This window comes from Chrysemys picta, chromosome 4 (genome assembly GCF_011386835.1).
Source record: "Chrysemys picta bellii isolate R12L10 chromosome 4, ASM1138683v2, whole genome shotgun sequence".
Lineage (NCBI taxonomy): Eukaryota > Metazoa > Chordata > Testudines > Emydidae > Chrysemys > Chrysemys picta.
In genome coordinates this window covers 108,329,784-108,352,928 of record NC_088794.1, presented here as the reverse complement: position 1 = coordinate 108,352,928, position 23,145 = coordinate 108,329,784, and the positions used below count along the sequence as shown (strand labels likewise).

The following is a 23,145-nucleotide window of genomic DNA, read 5'->3' as shown; positions in this document are numbered from 1 at the left end:
AGGCGTGGTTTGACAAAGCCCTGGCTGGGATGATTTAGTTGGTGTTTGTCGCGGTTTGAGCAGGGGGTTGGATTAGATGACCTCCTGAGGTCTCTTCCAACCCTAATCTTCTATGATTCTATGATTATTATTTTTAACATCTCATGATTTTTAAGCCAATATCATGATTTTTGGAGGGGGGGACTCATGATTTTTTAATGCTTTGAATTGATTATATTGAATAGGTGACGAGGAGTAGTTTGTGTACCATGTTCTGGTTAATAACATGAGAGGATTCCAGCCTTGTTAAACTAAATGGTCTGTTTATTAAAGTGACTATTCATAGAGCTGCTCCAACTGCAGCTTATCATTCCCAGTCATGTGAATGCAGATTGGCTTGTTGGTGCTTCCTCCAAACTCCTCCCTCATGCAACCTGTGTCCTCCCTTCCAAGTTCCATGCAGATTGCTACAAACATTCCTGTTTCCTGGTCCTGTGCATTAATAAAGTAAAATCATATAGAAGAGAGAGGTTGGGAGAATGCTATAGACAAAAAGTTTTTCTGTGGCGTAAGGAAGTTTAGCCTCAAGTACCTTCTACTCAGAATGATCATGTAAAACCACTCAGAATCAACAGATGCTTTCAGAAAAATCATTTGAATTGCACTGTTAGGCACTAATCTTCAAAAGTGCATGTGCAAAAGCAAATAGGTGTCCCCCCCCACCAAGTGCACTCCACTCTTGATGCACACACTGTAAGGTATATAAGTATGCAAGCCATGACTTATGTACATGCATCAAACCAGACATGTCTTTTCACGGAGACTAAAATATCCACCTTACTTCCTCGCGTAATGTTGCTGACAGCTATATCAAGAGAATTGTATTACAGGATATCACAGATTGTCAAAGGTATTTAGGTGCATAGCCTCCACTGATTTCAACAGGAGTTAGGTGCCTAAATACTTTTGTGGATCTAGGCCCCACCTCTTTCCATACTGACTTAGGCCAGATCCTGCAAAAACTTTTGCAGGTGCTTAACTTTTATCATGTGAGTAGCCCATTGACTTCAGTGGGGCTACTCATGTGCTTACTGCTAAGCACACATGGTTTGTAGAACCAGAGTCTACATGCTCATGGCCTTCTGTTGAAACCATTATGGAAAACTTCTATTTTAGTTTAGTTTAATAGGATGAGACCTATAGGATTCTACGGAATGCAATAAGATTGTACAGAAATTACTCTAAAAACCTTAGCAGACCATGATATCCTTTTTATGGTTTTTAAAAAAATATCCTATAGAATTCTTTATCAAGGATATAATGTCTACAATCAATTCTATGGGATGATTAAAAAATAACCAATAAAAAGGATATCATTTTTTCTCATTCAGTTCTGTAGGACTTTTCAGTAAGAAAAGGGAAACACTTCCAATGATCTTAGAAATTACAGTGGCATTTAAATGTTCAGATCTTGTGAATTAATAATTATGCCAATAGGCCAGATTTCCACGCTAATTTCTACCCCATGAAATCCCACTGGTGCCTGGCCTTACTGGAGCTGGACAAGGTGTGAAACGGAGCAGGATTTGGCCTTGTCACCTGTAGAATATACTTCTGCCACCACTTTTCCTTATATTTCAATTTCTTCAAATCTGAGGTGAAACCCACAGGACACTTGGTACAAAAATGTGCTTTCAATAATTAAGTGCCCAGTTTAGCTGCTAAATTTAAAGCAAGGCAGGGCTATGGCACTGGATATTTTGTTGGATATATTTTCCTGTTTTGTGGGGTACTGGCTGCATGATTTGATAAAAACTGCAGCTAAATGAACTCTACAATTTGTATTCCTACAGCCAGAAGTTTATTGGCTTGCTTTTTCCCCCCGTTTGGCTCTGTCTGTAAGGTTCATTACTTACAGTTACTGCAGAATCAATCTGAACTGGCCAAAATCAGTGATGGAATTTATAGCACAATAAATGTACTGCCATACAAGCGCTGTTACACATGAAAGGGCCGGGGAATATTCTTTTCAGCAATCCTTCTACATAGCAGAATGTACTGTTTTTATCAATTTAAAAGAATCATCACAGGCATATTTTGAGAGGTGTAATCCTGACAGCTACACAGCAGATTTTCTCTGAAGCAGGTATTGTTACAGGAAAACAGTATTATTGATTAAAATCTTAGCATATTGCAAAACACAGAAGAGAAACTAAACACATCTTTTTCATTTTCCACATCAGGCCTTAGCAGCTCGATAGTACAAAAATATAATTCATACAGGCCTTGTTAAGAAAACATTTTAACACTTCTTGAGATATGAATTAATAGTTCAGCAACACTGAAATAAGAGAAATAGCTTACTGGCTGATATTGTGGTGCATGTAGAATATGAAGAGCACTCAAAGGTAATATATTAAGTATGGCATCAAAAGTTGTACGTTTATAAAGTCTGTAAGTTAAGATTTACATTGGTATTTAGTCTATTTTTCTTTCTAAGTGTCTATGTTATGGACATAGTGTATTTTACATAATTTTGAAACACAGAAAGTTTTAACTTTAGCTTGATGCATTGCAAAAAACTATAGAAAAGATAGATGGCAGGCTGTCCTCCCCAAAACTCAATTTCATAATATGCATGTGATTGCTAATAGGCAGGCACTAAAAAACAATTTTCCTTGACGGAGAAGAGCTGATAAATTGTCAACATAAACTTCATCTGTGGTTGCTCCAGTGATCTAAAGCTCTTCTGTGAGTTTTGTACCATCAAAGTCTGCTTCTTACAACCGTATCAAAATTTATGAATGCATCTAACTATAAAGTGACTGAAAAGAACCCATAATGCAAGTTGTTTATTGTGCATCAGCTTTTTGCTTCTTCAGTACATGCAGAAAACACTTTGTCCAGTTCCCCTTTCCTTACTTTCTACGTGTGGTAATGAAAAAAGACAGGCTAGATGGAAGATTTTCCTGGGAATTGACTTAAAACAAGGGCCTACTTTTACAGAAATCTTAGACTCAGACAGAGAGGTGAAAGTGCACTGAACTAATCTACATGACCTTTGTAGATATACAACTTCTTGAACTACCATTAGCATCGATAGCATTCTATTATTTGGTAAAAAGGAAATCTCCAATCACTTGAGCACGGAAAATAAAAACCAACTCAGATAATGGTTTTCAACAAGATACACTAGTGTTTCATATTAGCTTTCATACAGTGAGAAAACATGCACAGACACTGCAAAAAGTTTCCAAAAGTGGAAAGGCTTATTCAGTTTACAGGAAATGTAATTAAGCATTCAATTCATGCAGGCAAAAATTCTTGAGAAAAAAATCCAAACTATGTATGCATAGAATAAGACTTGTTTCTATTGAAATCCAAAGAATTTCAGCTCATATGCGGTGAAGGGGGAGCTGTACAAGGAAGGCTGGATGGCTCCCCATTGTTCCTGACGTTAGAGCCCCAAATTCCCTTCCACAGCTCCTTACACTGGGCTAGGAAAAGAGGATGGTCAGCTCCCTGCTTTCTGAGATGTAGGAGCCCCAAATATGCCTTACTCAGCTCCCATAAGAGATGATTTCCTTCAAATTTTTTTCCAATCCATTTTATCTGATAACCATATCCCTTCCATAACAAGCACCTGCATTGGACAGCTGCCCCAAATTTTATGTACTAAGTTGAGACATTATAACCAAATCCCTCTACTCCACCCCACCGGCTCCCAGGCCTGCTCTGGGAAAGTGGAAAAACCCACCATGCCTTGGCCAATCTGGGGTGAGGGAAAAATTCCTTCGCAGCCCCCTAAGGAAAAGGGTAAATAGTGTAATAGCCACAGTGGGTCAAGAGAGAGCCTAGTCCTTTTGCTAAGTTCATGAATGGCTGGATGCTGCCAGCCCCATCCTGGTAAAAGAGGGCCTCTCTGGGACTGTAAAGGGTATAAGTACCACTCCACTCTTTCAGTCAGCAGGAAGGGCAGTGCAGTGACCTTCTCTTGACCTGACCCCAACTGATTCCTGCCCTTCCTGTCCATCCTTGTAAACCTTCCCCCTCCTCCTCCTCACCTAAGGTGACCAGATGTCCTGATTTTATAGGGACAGTCCCGATTTTGGGGTCTTTTTCTTATATAGGCTCCTATTAGCCCCCACCCTGTCCCAATTTTTCACATTTGCTGTCTGGTCACCCTATACTCACCCATTGTAGGGGAGCCTTTAAAGAGGCAATGCCCCTTTTCTACCAGCCAACTGGACCAGGGTCCCCTTGCATGAAAGGTTGCACTGAGCACATATAATTGGTCAGTGGAAAGACTATAAAACAGTATAATCAGGGCCTTCTGATCAGGAAGAGACATCACTTTTTCTATTTACAAGGAGGTGATCATCAGTGTAAAGTGAAACCATGGAGTTATCCATAATTCTTAATACTTCTTTTGGTTAAAGAAATGCTGTCAAGTTTGTAAGGCTCAAAACTTGACGCAGGTTTTCTTTCTTAGGTCTTTGCAAAGTCTATATGATTTCCACCTTATTTAAAAAATAATGATTCTTAGGGAAAAAATAAAGAACACCGCCAACAGCCCACCACTTATGAAGGACTTAATCCTGCAGTCATTAATTCAGGGAAAATTCCACCAAATTCAATGGGACTTTTGCCTAAGTAACAGTGTTGGGTTTAGGCAGATATGCTTGTTCAGGCATATTTGGGCAGATTCAATTAGGTGTCTAGGTACCATAATTGCAAGTACTACATAAATATCCACATTACATTAGTTTAGGATGGAGAAACAGATTAGATAGAACATACAATTACAAGTTAGTATGACTACCTAAGGGGTGGAGAGAATGGTAGTAAAGAATCCAATTTCAGCTAGAAGTTTCCAAAGTGATTTTACAAACAAAAGTGTAAAACATATTGTTTACAAGTGATGAAACAGACCTTATCAGTGTCCTTTTAATAACAAGCAATTCATACAGAAATGTGCACAAGACATTCAAAGAGAGAATGAAATACCTATTCATAAAAATATGTAATAAGTCACCTACTCAAAGCTCAGACCTCTGTATACATTCTACATGGACTCTGGAATACCAGTTCTACAATTACATTTAGGTGAAAAATTATCCTCGGTTGTAATATACTGGGTTGTTTTTTATTTTCTTGTTTCCCAGTTATTGGTGGAAATTAAGAAAGCCTTGTTTTCCACAATTATTACCAAAAACTGATGTATTTCTTTTAACCAGTCACAAAATGGTTGGTTTTTAGGAAGAGCCATGTTAAAAAAATATTGTAATAACAATTAAAATTACTTATTTCGTACTGGTTATAGATGTATTAAAGTGTATAAGCTCCAGGGTCAGTATAAGCCTTGCTCAGCTTTCTTTAAAAGCATTGGGAGTAATAAAGACTTCCATTTTATCTTCAGTGAAATAATACTGCTGAAATATTACCTCATTTTTGATGTCAGCGATGATTTCTTTTTACCTCCATGATGTCAAAAGGGAATTATTATTATTAGAATGACAGCTTCCTAATGATGCTGTAAAAAGAAGACACTGAAATCATTACAACCAAACATCTACATTGTGCCTTCTTATTGGTTAAGATATGTTTTCTCCAAGCCTCATAGATAATATGATATTCCTTTGCTTCTATGATTGTACAAAACTTATAGTTAATGGAATAAATCAAGGGCAAGTACCTCAGAATTTAGAAATGGCAGAATAACCATTTTTCTTTATTTTTTTTCTTTAAGGGCCATGTTTCAAACAACTCTAGAGAAATGGAGAAATGGACATCTGGATATGAAGAAAATCCAACTTCTGGAAATTTCTGAAATATATGGATAGAGCTAAAATTATATGGATAGTGGCCAACTTTCCCTCTAAGAAAGGCAGCAGCAGCATTCAAGTGTATCCCCTGTACACAAGTTACTGCATCAGGATAAAGCTACAAACCCAGAGGATCAGGGTATCTGATAGTGGTTCTCTGCATTCTGCCACTGGCTTCATGTGTGATACTGAGAAAATCACTTAATCTTTCTGTGCTCTGGTTTCCCCATCTGTAAAATGGGAATAAAAATGCACACACATCTTTTTAAACCACCTCGAGATCTATAGGGCAACATTGCTGTCTATGAATGCTAAATATTATTATTTCTAATAAGCAAAGCTGGGCTACAAAAACTATGGACCTTGCACCTTTTGTTGCCATTTACACATGTAAAAAGTGAATGAACAATGGTGCAAATGTGAGTGAATGGAGAATTCAGATTTGTTGCCATTTTGCACTCTCTTTGCCCAGGTGAAAGTAGCTACATAAGGTGCAAGGCAGTGCTGAATCAGGCACTTTATCCCAATATTTTCACACATATACATTTTACACAATACTTAATTGTGATTTAATATTTAGGGTTTTTTCTTGACAAAAACATTACTTTTATTTAGTGTATCAAGGACCTGACACAGAGTCAGAAGCCAAGGAAACAGAACACTGGTCAATTTGAACTGCTGGCTATAAGCTGGAAGTCCCACTTCACAAACAGTATCTATAGGAGCCAGATAAATCCTAAAGCCGGTACCTCTTTGGAGTTGGAAAATGAATTACAGTTTTGAAAAACTATTGATAACATTAATAAAATATTCATTTATATAAAAAGAACAGACTTGGTGAGTATTATTCTATGTTCTCTTTGGCATCTCTGTTTAAATATAGGCCTTCTTCCTCTCCTCAGGACTGTCATTTACTTGGTGGGCAAAAGCCCAACAGGCCAACACCACAACGCATCCCATGAAATTACAATCCACCCCTCCAGATAGAGGCAAAACAGTACTGGCTCTTCCTCGCTTGCTTGAAAAAGGGGAAGCCTCTTCTCCTTGTCCCTTTCCTCTCCCTCTCCCCACTGCTGGCAGGGAGCCCTACATTTTCTCCCATACTGGCTTCCAGGATGAAGATGGCTTTCCCTTCCCTTTTGTCTCTTCTCTTCATGGCTGTTCTGCGAGGTGAACTAGGGAAGTCCTCTCCAGTGTTCCCCATTAGGGTTCTAGTAAACTTCAAGTTGCTGGGTCTAATAGTTTATTATTTGGCATTTCATTTTAACAGGTCAGCAATCAAAACAAGTGAGGTACCAATTACAGGAGCTGAACTATCAGTTACAGGAACATGGAAGAAGATTTGGCAGTACACCTATAATAGACGTAAGGATGGGCTAGGGTTAAAGCACTAAATTGGAACTTAGAAGATCTGGGTTCAATTCCTGGTTCTGTCACAGCTTTGTGTGTGATCTTGGGTGAGTCACTTAATCTTGCTGTGCTTCATCCGTAAAATGGGTTGAATATTTTTCCTAACACTGAGGGGCGTTTCAAGGATAAATTCATTAATATAATGAAGATGATGAATACTGAAGATTAGGCAATAAAACAATAATGACATGATGATGCCGATGCAGGTGAGAACCTGGATACAAAATAACAGGAAACTGAAGAAACACTGGTAAAAAATAAAAGGTAGGAGGTAATGATGCTTTCCAACTTCTCCTTAATTATGTGATGGGATCATTCAGTGTTTACAACATCGCTATCCAATGACAGAAAAAATGGATCTGTTACAGCAAAAACAAAGCATGAAGAATTGTCACATGGACAGACAGTACGCTAAACAGGCTACATGTCTTCAACCAGGATAGCTTTCATGAAACTAACAAAGAAGTGGCCTCCTTCTGATGGTGATGTGGATGCCGAGCATATCACATTATGTATTTGTATCAGGAAAATAGTGAGAACAGTGAAGAAAAAATTACAAACAGTGAATGGATTCATGATTATGTCAGATATCTTTAATGAACATGAAAACTCTTCATTAAAGGTATTTTCTCTACTATTTTTTTCACTTTGAAGGGCATATGATTTCAAAAATGGCAAATTTACTAACGAGTCCCAGCCTGTGTAGTTATATAATTGCATGGTTGCACAATCTTAGTCCTAATCAGGTAATCAGACGCCATTCAGAATGCACTATTTATTTATAGTAAGGTCTATATTAAATGATACAATTAACTAGATTATTGCAGTTAGCCAGTGGCTTCAGTAGAAGGTGCTATACCACCCCCTGGCCTCAGAAAGGAAAATTGTCTCCCAGCACCCTGGACCTCTCCATGGGCTAATGTGGAAGGAGGGAGGAAGTTCCATGGCTTTACCTCCTTCCTGCACAATCCCTGCCCTCCCTCGAGTACAAGACCTGCAGTTGTCCCTGGCAGCTGTGCTAGGTGCATGAGAATGAGGACATTTGTGGGATCCTTCCCTATGAACTCCTGTGCAATGTTAATCAGATGTTAATAATTGAATGGAGTCTTCAAGTTTAGTGAATAACTCTTTTCAGAAGATATTTATAGTATATTATTCAGAATTTTCCAAGTAATTTTCTTAGTAAAATATTTACTAACTGATGTAAAGGAAACAATGAAAAAAATGCTTCCTTTTTAAAATTGGTCCTTAGAGTCTTGTGTATTTTTGCCTCCCTCTAGCTAAACAGTCCTACAAACTCCAAATACACACACCCACACCCAATTTCATAACATGTCAGGAACTTGTCATATTTTACACTGAAATATCAAATCAGTCATTCCCCTATTTCATCATATCTTCATTTAGCTTCAACAGGAAAAGAAGATGGAGCTTTTCAGATCTACCAGTTACTTCCACTCACTGGTGCTACAAGGGGCACCTTCCTCCATAGAGGAGCTGATTTCCTGGAAACTTGGGTTTCAACTGTCCTCTATTCCAGTCCTATCCATAGCTACTTGTTACTTATAAGGGCTAGAAGACAACAGGGAGAAGGCTCATAGGGTCACACAAGCTTATTCTTTTAACTATTATACCGTATTGTTGCTAAAAGATGATCTATTATATTTTGGATAATTGTTTACATATCATGGGGTACTGTACTGTCCCCCACCAGTTCTTATCCTCCAACAGTACGCAATATTTAAAAGAAAAATGAAGGTATGTTTGCCTGGGCATATGAAAGTTAATGCATGAGGGAAGCAGTTAGTCTAGGGTGAAAAAGAAGGTTCTTGTTTCAACACTCAAATGGAAACAATTACATTTATTCTTACAAAAATATAATTACGTTTATAGATGCAGAATATTTCAGACACACTCTGAGCACTATGGAAATAATTATAGAACCTTCTTCTGGAAATAGTCTTTTTATTCCACAGTTCACCTGACTTTCAGAAGAACACTGAAACATCACTGTTATATTATCTGCAAGAAGCCTGATTGTCTTCTTACTTACACCATGTAAATCAGGAATAGCTCCACTGAAGCCAATGGTAATACATTGGAGTAAAATGGGTGCAAATGGGAGGAGAAGCATACCTAACATCAGATGTTTAACTTACTATATCTATTAAGAGAAGACGCTATGATTATGGATCATGAACTTTATGTTTCCTAATCAGCCATTGCTAACTTCATTTTACCAGATCTGGGTGACATGCAAAAACTGAGAAATGAATGTTCTCACACAGACATATTGAGCTGAATTCAGTCCTGCTAGTAGCAGATACAATTCCATGAAATTCAGTTCAGTTTCACCTGCATACAACAGGGTTTGAATCTGGCTTACAGTTGCTAGTTGAATAAAATATTACCACCACTTGTGCACAGATGGACTGTTTCTGCAGAAAGGAACAGACGTGTGGTGGTCTTCCACACTAGCTTAGCATCAGATGCATCATTTTCAATTAATCAACTCCTTGTTTTTTCCTAGCCTACTCTGGATAGCAACATGGTAGTGCTGAATGCAGGAGACTGGACTAGAAGATCTCTCGAGGTCCCTTTCAGTCCTAGGATTCTATGAATACTGAGCCACTGTGACATGTTGTGGGGTTGGCTAAAAAGGGACACACACAGTGGAACACTTTATAAAATATTTACATGGGCAAAGGGAAGTGGGCCAAACCCTCCACTGGCACTAGCTAAGCAGAGCAGCAAGAATGAGCAGGGGTGTTAGCAGGAGCATTTTCTGCACAAGAAATCCTGCCAGACTAGTAGGCAGACCCACACGAACTGTGGGGCTCATATGGCTGCTCTACTGAGCAGGTTGATCCACTGCCAATAATCACTCACTGGCTGATGATAGCAGTGGATACGCTAGTCAACTTTGGGAACTGAATACACCTTTGCTTCAACAGACCCTTCCCCTTTGGGAACATGGTGAATGCTAGGGATTTCTCCTAGCACACACTTATGTGCCATGAGATATTTTGTCTGGTTATTTTTGTGGTGAGAAGAGAATGCCACCATTCTCTTTCCACTGCTCTCTGCTTATTAGCACAGCAAATGATAGGCTGTAGCCCTGTGAACTTTGTAAGTTCCTCCCTTTCAAACTTACAAAACATTCACTTATGTGTTTAAAATTCACATAACTGTTCAAATAATTCACATGCATATTCCCCTATACATTCAAAAAATCCAGATGACTATAGTTGCCAATGAATGTGCTGCACATATGCTGTAGTCTGTGGTCCTTCTTAAAGAATAACATAATTAGGTTCTCTTCTTCTTTCTGGAATATTTTAATATGTATAGGACTGACTGCTGATCTCACACGTGTTTTACACCAATATAACCTCACTGACTTTAATGGAGTTAGCTCCAGATTTAAGATGCTGTGTGACCAAAAGCAGGACCCCTGGTTGCTAAATTTGTGATGATATTCTCTATAGCTGTTTAGTGGATTTATGGATGGAAATAACTGATCTCTCTCTGAAAGACTGAGTTTGCTTAACTTAATATTTTACTTCTCTTTTAGAATCTAGTTTTTGAGCTAAGCCAGCCTCCATTTACACAGTATGGAACGTATTGCACCTGCAGTCAGAACTCAAAGGCTGTGTGAAAATTTAAGACGAGATTCAGGAGAAACAATGATTTAGGTGTCAAGAATATTACATCTGCAGTCATCATGAGGAAGTCTGGGTCAATGATCAAAGCCTGAGTCCTTCCAGGTCTCCATTGACTGCTACTGAAAAGGCCTTTTACATAAGAGTAGCTAGCTACTTTCTTACATGGTCCATATCAGCATATATTTGAGCATCTCACACATTAATTAATGCATTCTTTCAGTATCTCTCCGAGGTAGGGAGGTGTTGGCATTTCCATTTCAAAAGTGCTCAGCATTTAGAATAAGAACTTGACAACAATGGGAGCTGGCAGGTGCGGTGTACTTTTTGAAAATCTGGCCACTTTATTTAGGTGCTTAAATAGGAACTGAGTTCTTTTGGAAAAAATGACCCTATGACTTACCCAAGATCTTACAACCATTCTATAGCAGAGCCAGGCAATGAACCCAGATAACCCTAGTCCCAGGATCATTCTTTCTCCACCATATTGGTATATTTACAGGTAGACACTGTTGTCAGATGCTACCGGTTTGGTGCTCTGCTTTCTCCTATGTTGATATCACTCGGCTGCGTGCATGTGTTCCCTCTGTGTGCTGTCCCAGCTCTGCAGATAGCTGACACAGCAAACCCTACGAGAACCCCCAATAACCACAGAGTCTAGTAAGATGCAAAGTCACGTCAAGTAGGTTTATTGCGACCTCGGACACAACTGCAGTTCCCTGTAGATTACTTAGTCTACCGGGCATACTATTAATAGATGCCTCTTGGCAATGGACCCGGCTCAGTCAGTGGCGGGACTTTCCACTGCCCCCTCGGCCGGACAAAGACACCACCCCAGGGATACATTCTTATACACAGGTACAAACAAGTTACACATCACTCCTGACGTATTGAGGTGCAACCCCTCTACGCAGCAAGGTACAACCCTTCTACGTAGTAAGGTGCCGCCTCTCACCTTGTACATGTTGGTTCCATCAAAACAACTCTATCCATCATTTTACCCTTTTGCCCCTGTCATTGGGATGGGTCGGCCTGTTCCATGTTATCTGTGGAATGTTCCAGTATAGTATGTCTTGGTACCATGTCTATAGTTTAACTTTGCTAGGTGAATATATATTTATGCAACATCAGCCCTTTCCTTGCCAGCTTCTGTGAGCAGGGCCTGCCTCTGTCTCACAGCTTAACTTTTGCTTAGTGAAGTCTTGACCATTACTCTAGTTCAGGCCTCAGGCCTCATACTGGGCCTTCACTTACTACAGACACATCATAAAGCTCAGATTGGCATGTTAGTGTTGTGTTCTTTTCTAAGAATGCTGCATCCTTACTAACAGACAAGCTTCCTTTTGCCTAAAGGTCATCGATTTACATGGGCAAATTCTAGATCAGTTCTTCCTCTCTGACAAATTACCTGCGAGTCTCCTCATTGCTGAGGAAACTGGGATAAGTATGTGCTGACATTTAGAAAATTCTCTGTATAATATGTTTCCTGATGTTGGTTTCTTATTCCTCCTTCCCTGGGTTAGTGTGACTCAAGGTGGTGTGGCTGGAGCCTTGTGATGAAATTTTGACTTCTACAGCTTGCTTCTTGTATAGAAAGGTCACGCTGTGCTCTCAGGTCCTATCTTATCAGGAAAGATAAGGAAGCCTGACAGAAATTCATTTGTGAGATCCAAAAATGAAAAGCATTCAGGACCAAAATAATGAAAGAGAGGTAAAGAATTTAGACCAAACTGTTCAAACCTGATTGCTTAAACTTAAATCCATACTTGGATACCACAATAAAAGTGGTCTGATTTTCATGAGTGTTGCACAGCCACAACTTCCACTGAAGTCAGTAACAGCTGAAGGTGATCAGCTCCCCCTAAAAATCAGGCTACTGAATATTAACATTTTGGTCCTTAGTTCTAAAGATTCAGAAAGAAATGTCTGGAATCAAGCAACGGGTGCACTGGTTCTAGCCAACCAATAGAGACTTGGCAATCATGATCATTTATGGTTCATTTAAATCTTTTAATTCAATTAAAAATAGGTAAGAATATATGGAGTAAATTCTGGCCTTCCATGATTGTGCTGCACCATAAGTGTTTAAAAATCAAAGTGGTGCCAGGAATGTTTTCAGTAGTAGAGCCATCTGTTAATGCCGAGCAGGATGGCTTAAAGTCCACAGTGGAACACCCCCTGGTGGGCCTTTAAAAAAGAAGCAGGCCTTCCCCACCTGTTTAGCATCTACTGCAGCCCAGTTCTAGAGCATAGACATCTTGCAGATAAAGATCTAAATCCTTAAAGGTGAGATTTTCAAAAGGCACAAAGGGCAGGCAGGCATCCAACTCCCTAAATTCATGTAGCTGGAGTAGCGTAACTTAGGTCGACTTACTGCGGTGTCTACACCATGCTGGGTCGATGGGAGAGCGTCTCCCATTGACTTACCTTCCTCCTCTCATTCCCGGTGGAGTACCGGAATCGGAGAGCACTGTGCCGTCGATTTAGCGGGTCTTCACTAGACCCACTAAATCGACCCCCAGTGCATTGATCGGAGCAGTGTCAATCACTCAGTAGTGTAAACGTAGCCTAAAACATTAAACTGAGGTAAACTAGAAATTAGAAAAAAATCGGGAGTCTCAAGAAAATGATCTGACATTATGAGAACTCTGAATGCGAATGTAAATTCTACAGGAAGTTTGGATTTCAAGCACTAAAAAAATATGCAACTGGCTACCAACTTTACTACGATTTTAATAGAGACTTCACAATAGAGAACACAGCCATGTGAAAATGTCTAATTATAAACTAGTGTGTAGAAAATTAGCACTGGACAATAGAAAAACGTAATTAACTTAGACCACAAAGACTAATTTGTGTAAATTATTTTACAGACTTTCAAACATTTTTTCAGTTTTGCAGGTACACGTTTTTCAACATTATTTTTATTTACAGATATAGAGTGGTCAAGTATACAATGTGACTGTACAGGCTGTACCATCCTTTTGGCTGGCCTGCCCTGCAGGCTGTTGGGCAGAAGGATGGGGACATGCTCCCACTTCCGCCCCACCCCCTGTCAGATGCCTAGTATCCTGGGAGGTGCAGACAGGGCCACTGAGAGCAGGTTCAGGCCCCGGTGAAAATTTTTTTTTGGGCCCCCCAGCAAGAGCGGACCAGCTAAACAGGGCCGACAAGGGGGGGAAGCCGGGCCCGGAATTTTTTCGGGCCCCCCAGCAAGGGCGGACCGGCTAAACAGGGCCAACGGAGGGGGTGGGGGGAAGCCGGGGCCCCTTCCGGACCGCCGGGCCCCAGTAATTTGTGCTGCCCCCCCCTCCCCGTCGGCCCTGGGTGCAGAGGTATTAGATCCTGATCATCACAACATATCACAGTGGATCAGGAAACGTATCATTTGATTTGACATCGTCGTCAATTAAAACTGGCTTTGATCATGTCTAAAAGTAGAACAATATAAACTCTGAACTCAGGTCTGAGTGTTTAAGAGACAGATGAGGCATACCCCCCCCCCCCCCCGAGTAAAACAAAGAGGGAAGCAGATAAAATGGAAAGAAAATCCAAAAAAAAGTAAGGTCTCTTTATATTGATGAAAGAAGGCAGAAAAAAGATAAAGTGATACATTTCTAGCAATGAGAAGCACAGTAAGCCTTGGCATCATGTATCTTAGATAACAGCTGTAACAGTAATAAATCCTGAGGTTTGCAGTGAATTGAACCATTATCATTGTTTCTTTTTATTTGTTTTCATTGTATTTTGTCAGCTGACTACATGCCTTCTTGCTTTACTCTTATACGTTTTTGGTTTACTTCCTGAAAATAAAATAGATATACAACAATGCATGTATAATCTTTCCCTACAAGCTCCCAGCATAAGCATGGGCGAAGCTCTATTCAGGAAAAGGAGGAAGATGGAACACACTGAAAAGAGAATGGGGAGGCGGGGTCAGATGAATCATGTAATGATTTCCCTATTCTAGATAAAAACAGCTGTTTATATGAGCATAATTTAAAGGACAAGAGACTAGGCTTTCATCTGTAGTGATAATTTAGGACTAATTAAATCTGTCCTAAAGGGGGATGGACTAGATCAATACAAATGATTCAGCAATCTCATTTTCGGACCCGTTCTCAATCTTACGCAATTTCTTCTGAGGCAGGGGCTCTCCCATTGTGCAGACTGCCCAAACACCTCATGGATCATCTGATTCACTTACTGTCTATAGAAGCCGTTTCTTGGGTTAGCCTTTAGAGCAGCAGGACTTACTGAGTGATCCCACATTGTCTCATGGCACAGAACTTCGCTGTGTGCCTTGCTATGCTGCACTACTTTTTCATATTGGGGGTAGTCATGTGTCTTTTCTTTGTGGCATGTCCACAGCTGCAGTGCAATTTGGATAGTGCTCCTTCCTTTGTCTATCTTATTTTTTAGTTGCCTATCCGTTGCACAAGGCTCTTTGTCCTTTCTGTTTATTTTAATAAAACATGCCTGGACCCAAAAAGGTTCTGGAGGGCTTGACTCTGGTCTACCACTGGATTTCTGATGGTCAATGAAGAAGATGGGAGCTTTCCTGTAAGTGTCATTGGCACTCACTAGAGCAATTGAATTTTATTCTTCTTGGCAGGTTTAATAACAAAGGCTGATGTGTTCTTTATATTTGGATATAAATTACAAAAATTGAGAATTATATTTAAATAAAAAAGGTCTTATGTTGATATATAAATGTACATGATTCACTTTTCCAGCTGTCAATATACCATTTTATTAGGGGTCACTATGCTATGGACAACTATCTAAACGTAGCCTTAACTATAGTGTCTTAAACTATAGTTCAAAAACTGTCTGAACTTCAACACTTCCAAAAAAAGTGTATTTTTCTTCTTTCGTAAAACAAAACAGACAACCCCCCAGAACATTCTTATACAAACATCTTTAAAACATGTTAAAAGTGTGGCATAAATCTACTTTAACAGAGATAAAGACCAATCCTGTTTTGCTGTTCCATAGTAGATTATGTGGCCCCCTATTTGGGCCTACACCAACATAGGATTATAGGAATACAGCCAAAATGGAGAGAAATAAGGATGAAACTTCAGCACTTGAGACCAGTTTCCCGTATTCTGTAACATTCACTGCTGGTGAAAGATGGCAGAATGAAAATCTTGAAAAGTGAATTCTTCTACTTATTCACAATCCAATTACAGCACAGCCAACTACGATGCAAGTTCCCTGCCAGTGTAACCAAGTCCTAGCTTAGAGGCACCATGTCTAAGGCTACATCTACACTGCATGCTTCTTTTGACGATGTGCTGAGTATGTGCACAAGTAGCTCTCACTCCCGGCATGGGTTAAAGTAACAGTGTAGACAGTGAGGCCTGGCTAGGGTGAATAGAGTACAGGCACGCCTGAAGGGTGTGGGTACTTACCCAAGTACGTACCCTACATAGCTCTCTACTTGCCCAAGCCATGCCTCCCCATCTACACTGCTATTTTTACCCGTGTACTGTCCTGCAGCCTCCCAGTGGCTAGAATCTTTCTCTGCCATAGGAAAAGACTCCAGCAGCAGGGAAAGACACTGGCAGCCTGAAGGCAGCAGGGAAGGGCTGTGGCAGTTCCCCGCTGCTAGAGCATTTTCTTGCTGGAGGGAAAGACTAACCCGCAGCTCCCTGTTGCTGGAGGTTTTCCTCACTGCAGGTAAGGACTCCAGCAATAGGCAGGCTGATAGGAAAGGCTCTGCTAGCTCCCCACTGCTGGAGCCCTTCCCCACTGAAGGTAAAGACTCTGACAAGTGGGGAAAGGTTCTGCTGCTGAAGCTTTCCCTGCGGCTTCCCCCCTGCCACAGTCTGTCACTGACATATACACATGGCAGTGTGAGCACAGCTTGCTTTTCACTGAGGCTTGTAGCTATGCCACCCTATATGCCACCAAAAGTGGCGAGTGGTATAGACGTAGCCTAAGGGTGAGAGGGTTGTTCAACTTCCACATCCATTCATTCCTTTGCCTCCCTCCCAGAACTGCTAACGAAGGTCCCAGTGTCAATGTTTTCTGTGATGTGGCAACCTGCCCAGTATGAATTGTATTGAGACCATCAATTCAAGTGTTGACAACTAAACAGCCATCCGATGATAACTTTTGGTGCCTTATGAAATCAGTGACTTGGAGTGAAAGACTCTAAATCCCATTAACAACAACTTGAAATCACCAAGATCCAGACACCATTCAACAAAAAGACTCCAACTCATTTACTTGCAAGGAAGATATTTTCACCAGGAGATTCTCAATCGTTAAGTAGAGTACCTTGATGTTATATTCACAGAGATTTTTTTTTTTAGTTGGGTGAAGTGAAGAATTCTATTTCCAAACTACTCTACTCCATCTCTAAACTAAAAAATACTGTTCAAAGTTTTAAAAAGATCACTGACACATCTTCTTTAAATATGTAAACATGCTCAGGCCCACTTCCGTAAGTACTGGAGTGTCACTCAGGTATTTGTCACAATATTTAATGGACGAGACATTTCATCTCAGAAGATGACAATGCTAAAAATGTGCTTTCCCTCATACTTTTGATGTGCAGCAAAGCCATTTCTAGCCATAGGCACTATGGGTTATATACGATTAAAGAAAAATGAAATTGTTGTTAAGGAGGATGAGAGCTTCACCTCTTAAAGAAATCCAACAATGTAATGTTTCTTGAGAAGAAGTCAGCCCTTACAGCAGTTGCCCCATGGGCAGACAGCATAAGAAAAATAGTGGAAGAGTATTCAGTGTAACTTGTTGTCTACTTCAGCTTGAATGGTGGAAAGCATTAAATATCTATAGCATTCCATCTGGTGAGAGCTGGTATGATGATCACTCTGAGATATGACCTAAAGTCAAACTAACTAGAAAAAAAGATTATGAAAACATTTGTGTGTGGCAATTTTCTAATATTAACAGGGATATTATTTTGACTTACCTTTCTTGGCTTAATACACTCCCATCCTTTGAAGACTAGTATTTTGAGTGTAAAAAAAAAGTGTTGTTCATAATGAAGACTAGTATAACGGAGGTTTAGTGCATTTGCAAAATCTCATAGAGGAAAAATGTACCACCTGTATTTTAATAATGAATGTGAAGCAAATTTAAACAATTAATGCTTAATTCCCTTGTCTATTAATATACATACAGTGAGGTGAGCATGGAGCAAAAATGAACATAATATGTACATTTGACATAAGGTTGGATAATTTGAAGATGTCAATATTTCATGTTGCAGAGCAAAGCTTACCTTGTATCCTGATGATTTGATGTGCACTCCTCGCTTGGTCAGAGTAGATTTCATTCGGATGAAAAAAGAGCGCTCTAGGGTGTTGTCAGTGGTTAGTAGACTGGGGCTTGTTGATTCCACTAGGGAATAGAAAAAAATACATACACAGATGATTTAGATTTTTATACAGCCCCTCTAAGCTATTTCTCAGGTGCAATCCTTGAACTCGCTAAAAATAAATGACTGATGGATGCTGAGTGTTGTAATCAATTTACCTCATTTACAAAATGTTTATTTAGCAAAAAAAATTTGAAAAATATATGTACAAACAGTAATTCTCATTTTCATGTTCTTTTTTCTTAATGTCTCAAAGAATTTTAAACACGGAGTTGCCTCATTAACTCTTTCCTACGCAATTATGCTGCTAGCTTTTTTTTTTAAATTGTGAAGTTTCTTAATGTTATGTGACAGGGTCAGTGTTATTGGGGAGGCAAGGCTGTCTACTGAACTACATCTGCAAATTCTAATCCAGTATTCTATCCCCCGTTTTCCCTACTTTGTTTGCTGACACACCTTGGTCACACTTCAGCTCTTGATGCCTCAGTTTCCCCATTAGTTTGGGTTAATTAATACCCAGAAAGCACCACGTGACCATCAGATGAAAAGCACTACTATTATGATTGGCAATAATAACAATAATAATTAGGTATTAGTGACTAATGACGATGGAACGACTTCAAGATCCATTTAGCGTTAGGTGAAGTTTCCTCTTTGAAACTACAGACCACATCTTTGTGTTCAGATGCCTTAGCCACAAGACATATAGTAGATAAGAACAAATGGTATGTGCCAAGTATGATAAAATAATATATGCAGATTTAGGGAATGTAATATCACCATGTTCCCCATGCAACTTTTTAATACTTTTGTTTTCAATCCAAAGGTTTCTATGCAATGTTTTCTTCTAACAAATAATTCACAGAAGCTTCTGGAGCAACCCTACAACAAACAACTGCTGGGAATGAAACATATTTCAGTTCCAAGGAGTTATTATAAGCAACAATGAATTAAAAAAATGTTTAAAATCAAGAAAAATACCTTGTTGCTGTGCTTTTAGCGAATATGATCAATTCTGGTCAAAACCATTCCAAGTATTTATAAAAGCATTTGATATGCAGCACATACAAACCCTGCTTGCATGTGAGCTAAGGATTATCTTGTGTTGTGCTTGTTCTAATGTGGTCACGTTTTCTTGTATTTATGGCATTTCAACTCTGTTATGATGAAACTGCTGACAAGAATGCCCCTTTCTTTAGTATCTCTTTTAAGGTTTTTTGTTTTAGAGAGCATGAATTCGATGTCATTTTAAATGTACAGCTCTTTATCACTCGAGGGAAAAGCAGAGCCATGTTATATTTAGTACTTTCATTTCTTCTGATTAAATATGAATTACTATGAAATTTTTCTCATCATCTAACACGCCATAATACGCCAACAGCTTTTTAATACACTATATAAGCACAAACTTCTGCTCTAAGAGTTTAATTTGCCCCTCTAATCCAATCACATCAACCTTATTTCTCTTATCAGAGATTCCCATTTTGAATTAAATGAGCTCATTAGTTTTAATCAAAAGCAGAGAGATCAAAACTTAAACGTAAATGCTTTAGATCAGAACTGTCAGTCAGCCGTGCAGTTCTATTTTACTAAAACACAAGATCAGAGACCCTTAGAACCAATTTTTTCTCGTAAGGGATGCTGAGAGCTTGAAGATGCTATATCCTTTTTTTTTTTTCCCAAGGACAGATTATACATTTAAGGTTAGACTTAATTTAGAGCTTTTTTTTTCATCCTGGTGGAAATGGAAAAGTATGCCAATCTACTGTTGTCTCTTTCACATTTATTGGTGCTGGTCCTTAGAGACCTGAACAAACGTGAAGCCATCAGAATCCATGCCACAAACCTGGCCTCAAAAAATTCAGCTCTGCTCAACAATATCATGTTTGCAACATCTAAGAAATGAAACTTTCAAAAAAAGGAAATGTATTTCAGGGTCAAGGTTACTGGAACTCTGATACAGCAATGAAGGGCCAACCAGAATACAAGCAGTACTTGTGATATGAGAATCATTATTAATTATTACTGCCTACAGTACAGTGCTTTAAGAGTACATTAAGAAACCACAGCATGGGTGCTTCCTGCTGTGTGAAGAAATGCGAGAATCAGCTTCACATGTGCAGTAGTTGCAGTCCAGCGCATTATACCCTAATACAGGCAATAAGTACGACATGTCCCCATGTGTTGTAATGGTAATTACCTAAACACGCAGAAGTAATGTTAATTAAACACACAAAACCTTGCATCTGAATAAAATTAAAGCTGTGGCATGAACATATCATACCCAAGAAATGTAAAGATGAGAACATTTTATCCTTAATTCACATTTCTGAAGAAAAGTGAAACAACCTATATTTAGTAAAGTATCCTTGGCACTGAATATTTCCTGGGTTCTTTTGAGCTTGTATCACAGGCTTGACATTATTTGACCTTTAACATATCTATAAAACCTATATATCTTTCAGTGAACGTTATATCAGGCAATGTTATTTAATAATGTTAATCATCATTATGCATATAGTATTTTAAAGGTAGGATAAAAAGTCACAGGGACATATTCTACCCTTGCTACATGCACAGAACACACCTACTGACGTCAATGTGAGATTTGCAGAGAGATAAACGGTGGAATATGGCCACTGCGAATGCCCAAGAGTTGATTTTAAATGTTAATCACTGAGCCATTTAATAATATTTTTTCCAATTATATCGAAGGAGAATAGCAATCTAAGTGCCATCAGAATGAAAATCTAAAACATTTCATGTTTAAAGAGATCTTTTGGCATTTTAGAAGTGCAAAAAAGCAAGAATCTGGGAAAGTCCTACTTTGCTTCAATTGGTGATGTTCAAGAGAACAATCCTGCATTCTTTGTACTTCCCAACTATTACTGAAGACAATATGAGTATGGAAGGCAGAAGGAATGTATACATTGTCTCCAAGAGCATAAAAATGCAACCTGTGATATCTGTACTAATGTGTTACCCAGATTAAAAGGTCAAGCAAAACTCCCAGCCAGACCCAAATGGGGGAAACACATGAACTAAGGCCCAGATCCTGCAATGAGCTTTCTGTGGATGGACATCTGCACCTGCATGGAGCCTCACTGACTTCATGAAACAATATAGAACAATGTAAGTCATACCTCTCCAACAGCAATAACAGAAGCACGGTATCCATGTCTGATGCACAAACATATACATATTCAAACAATTTGTCCCTGAGGAGAGAGAGCAAGCCCCAGATATGATTTATGTCTTAAAGTCCAAGTAAATAAGAAAAGGATGGCAAAGCTCCATAAATGAATATCCACCCACTCATACCCTTTTGTCATATGTACTAAAAAAATGAGAGAAAAGAAGAGAGATGTTAACACGCAAAAGATTGGTTTTTGAGCTCACTCTTTCAAAGGGCCAGGAGCTTCAGAGGGGTAGATGACAAGCTACAACATTAATACTTCTGCTGAGTTCCAGGGGATTCAGTTAAAGAACAACTTGGTCTCAACACCATTAAAATAAGCTTTCACCTGCACCTACACTTCTTCTTTGATACAAAAACCTTTGTTAAATTAAACCAAGAGGAAAAACAAGGAGCTATTGACACACCGCAAAGGGGAGTCCAAATAGGAGGAGACATACACATTAGCAAGAAAGGGACGCTTGCTAGCTCATGTCCTATTATAGGCTTATAAGCATCTTCCTGAATATTCTCAAAATCTCGTCACAGTTTGTATGTGCAACAGAGAACCACTAAATTCAGGCATGCACCTGGGCAACACAAATATGTAATTTCCGTTGGACTCAATGCTTACACATCCCTTTAAAAATACTTCTATTTCCTTTTGTGCACAGTTTTGCAGTTTATTGCCTCTATCCAGGCATTAATCGTCAGCAGTTAACTACCCTATTTCCCCCCCATATTATTGTGTCTTAAAGTGAGGTTCTAATCAGAAACACAACTCTTAAAATGATATTGTTTCCATGCTCATCCTCTCTCAATAACCTACAGATCAAATTTTCTTACTTTCCTAGTAAAAATATTGTTTGATCAAGACACATTGGCGACCAAGGACAGACACAGGGATGGATTTTAAGCGACAGGCTGCAACTTCATTAAACTTGACTGGGGAGGAGTGCAACCCACCCTGTCACCCAAACTCACATACCCACTGGGGGTTACAGGGCTCCTACCATATAACCCCTAAATCCAGGCACACTATTCTCAGCCTGCCCCTAGGATTCAGCTCACTCTTCTGAATCCTTTTACACTTCCACTCCACGTCCCCTTGGTGAGGAGCACAGAGGGTACTAAAAGAGGAGTACCTTAGCCCATGAAGGCCACAAGGTCTCCCTCATACCATAGGTACAAGGTTCATCAGCAAAAGCCCAGGTCTTTTATTTCTCATCTTTTTAGCCTTTCAACCATACTGGAAACCTGCCACAAACTGTGGAACTAACATCCCTACAAGGTACTACAGTACCACTAATTACTAAATCGTACTCCTATTTAATCTATCATAGAATAATAGAATATTAGGGTTGGAAGAGACCTCAGGAGGTCATCTAGTCCAATCCCCTGCTCAAAGCAGGACCAACACCAACTAAATCATCCCAGTCAAGGCTTTGTCAAGCCGGGCCTTAAAAACCTCTAAGGATGGAGATTCCACCACCTCCCTAGGTAACCCATTCCAGTGCTTCACCACCCTCCTAGTGAAATAGTATTTCCTAATATCCAAACTATCTGTGCCTCTATGCTATCTATGCTGTGAGGAAGGCAACCTCCCCACCCCCAGCCTCTGCCAATTTTGCCTCAAAAAAATTCCTTTCTGGTCCCCAAAACAGGCAATCGATCAGCCCCATACCATCTGCAAAACACAGCTCCATTACTACAGTTTTAAGGAGGGGAGATGCACTG

The 23,145-nt window shown here is 39.4% G+C and overlaps 1 protein-coding gene across 11 annotated transcripts in view; it reads right to left on the bottom strand.

Annotated features, from left to right (window-relative positions):
- Positions 1–23,145, bottom strand: part of NPAS3 (neuronal PAS domain protein 3) — an 801,528-nt gene that overhangs the window by 62,056 nt on the left and 716,327 nt on the right. For all 11 annotated transcript variants that reach the window (XM_065595458.1, XM_065595453.1, XM_065595454.1 and 8 more), the window contains one exon: positions 18,138–18,256. In XM_065595458.1, the coding sequence (XP_065451530.1) occupies positions 18,138–18,256 (119 nt within the window). The remainder of the gene's footprint in view (positions 1–18,137; positions 18,257–23,145) is intronic.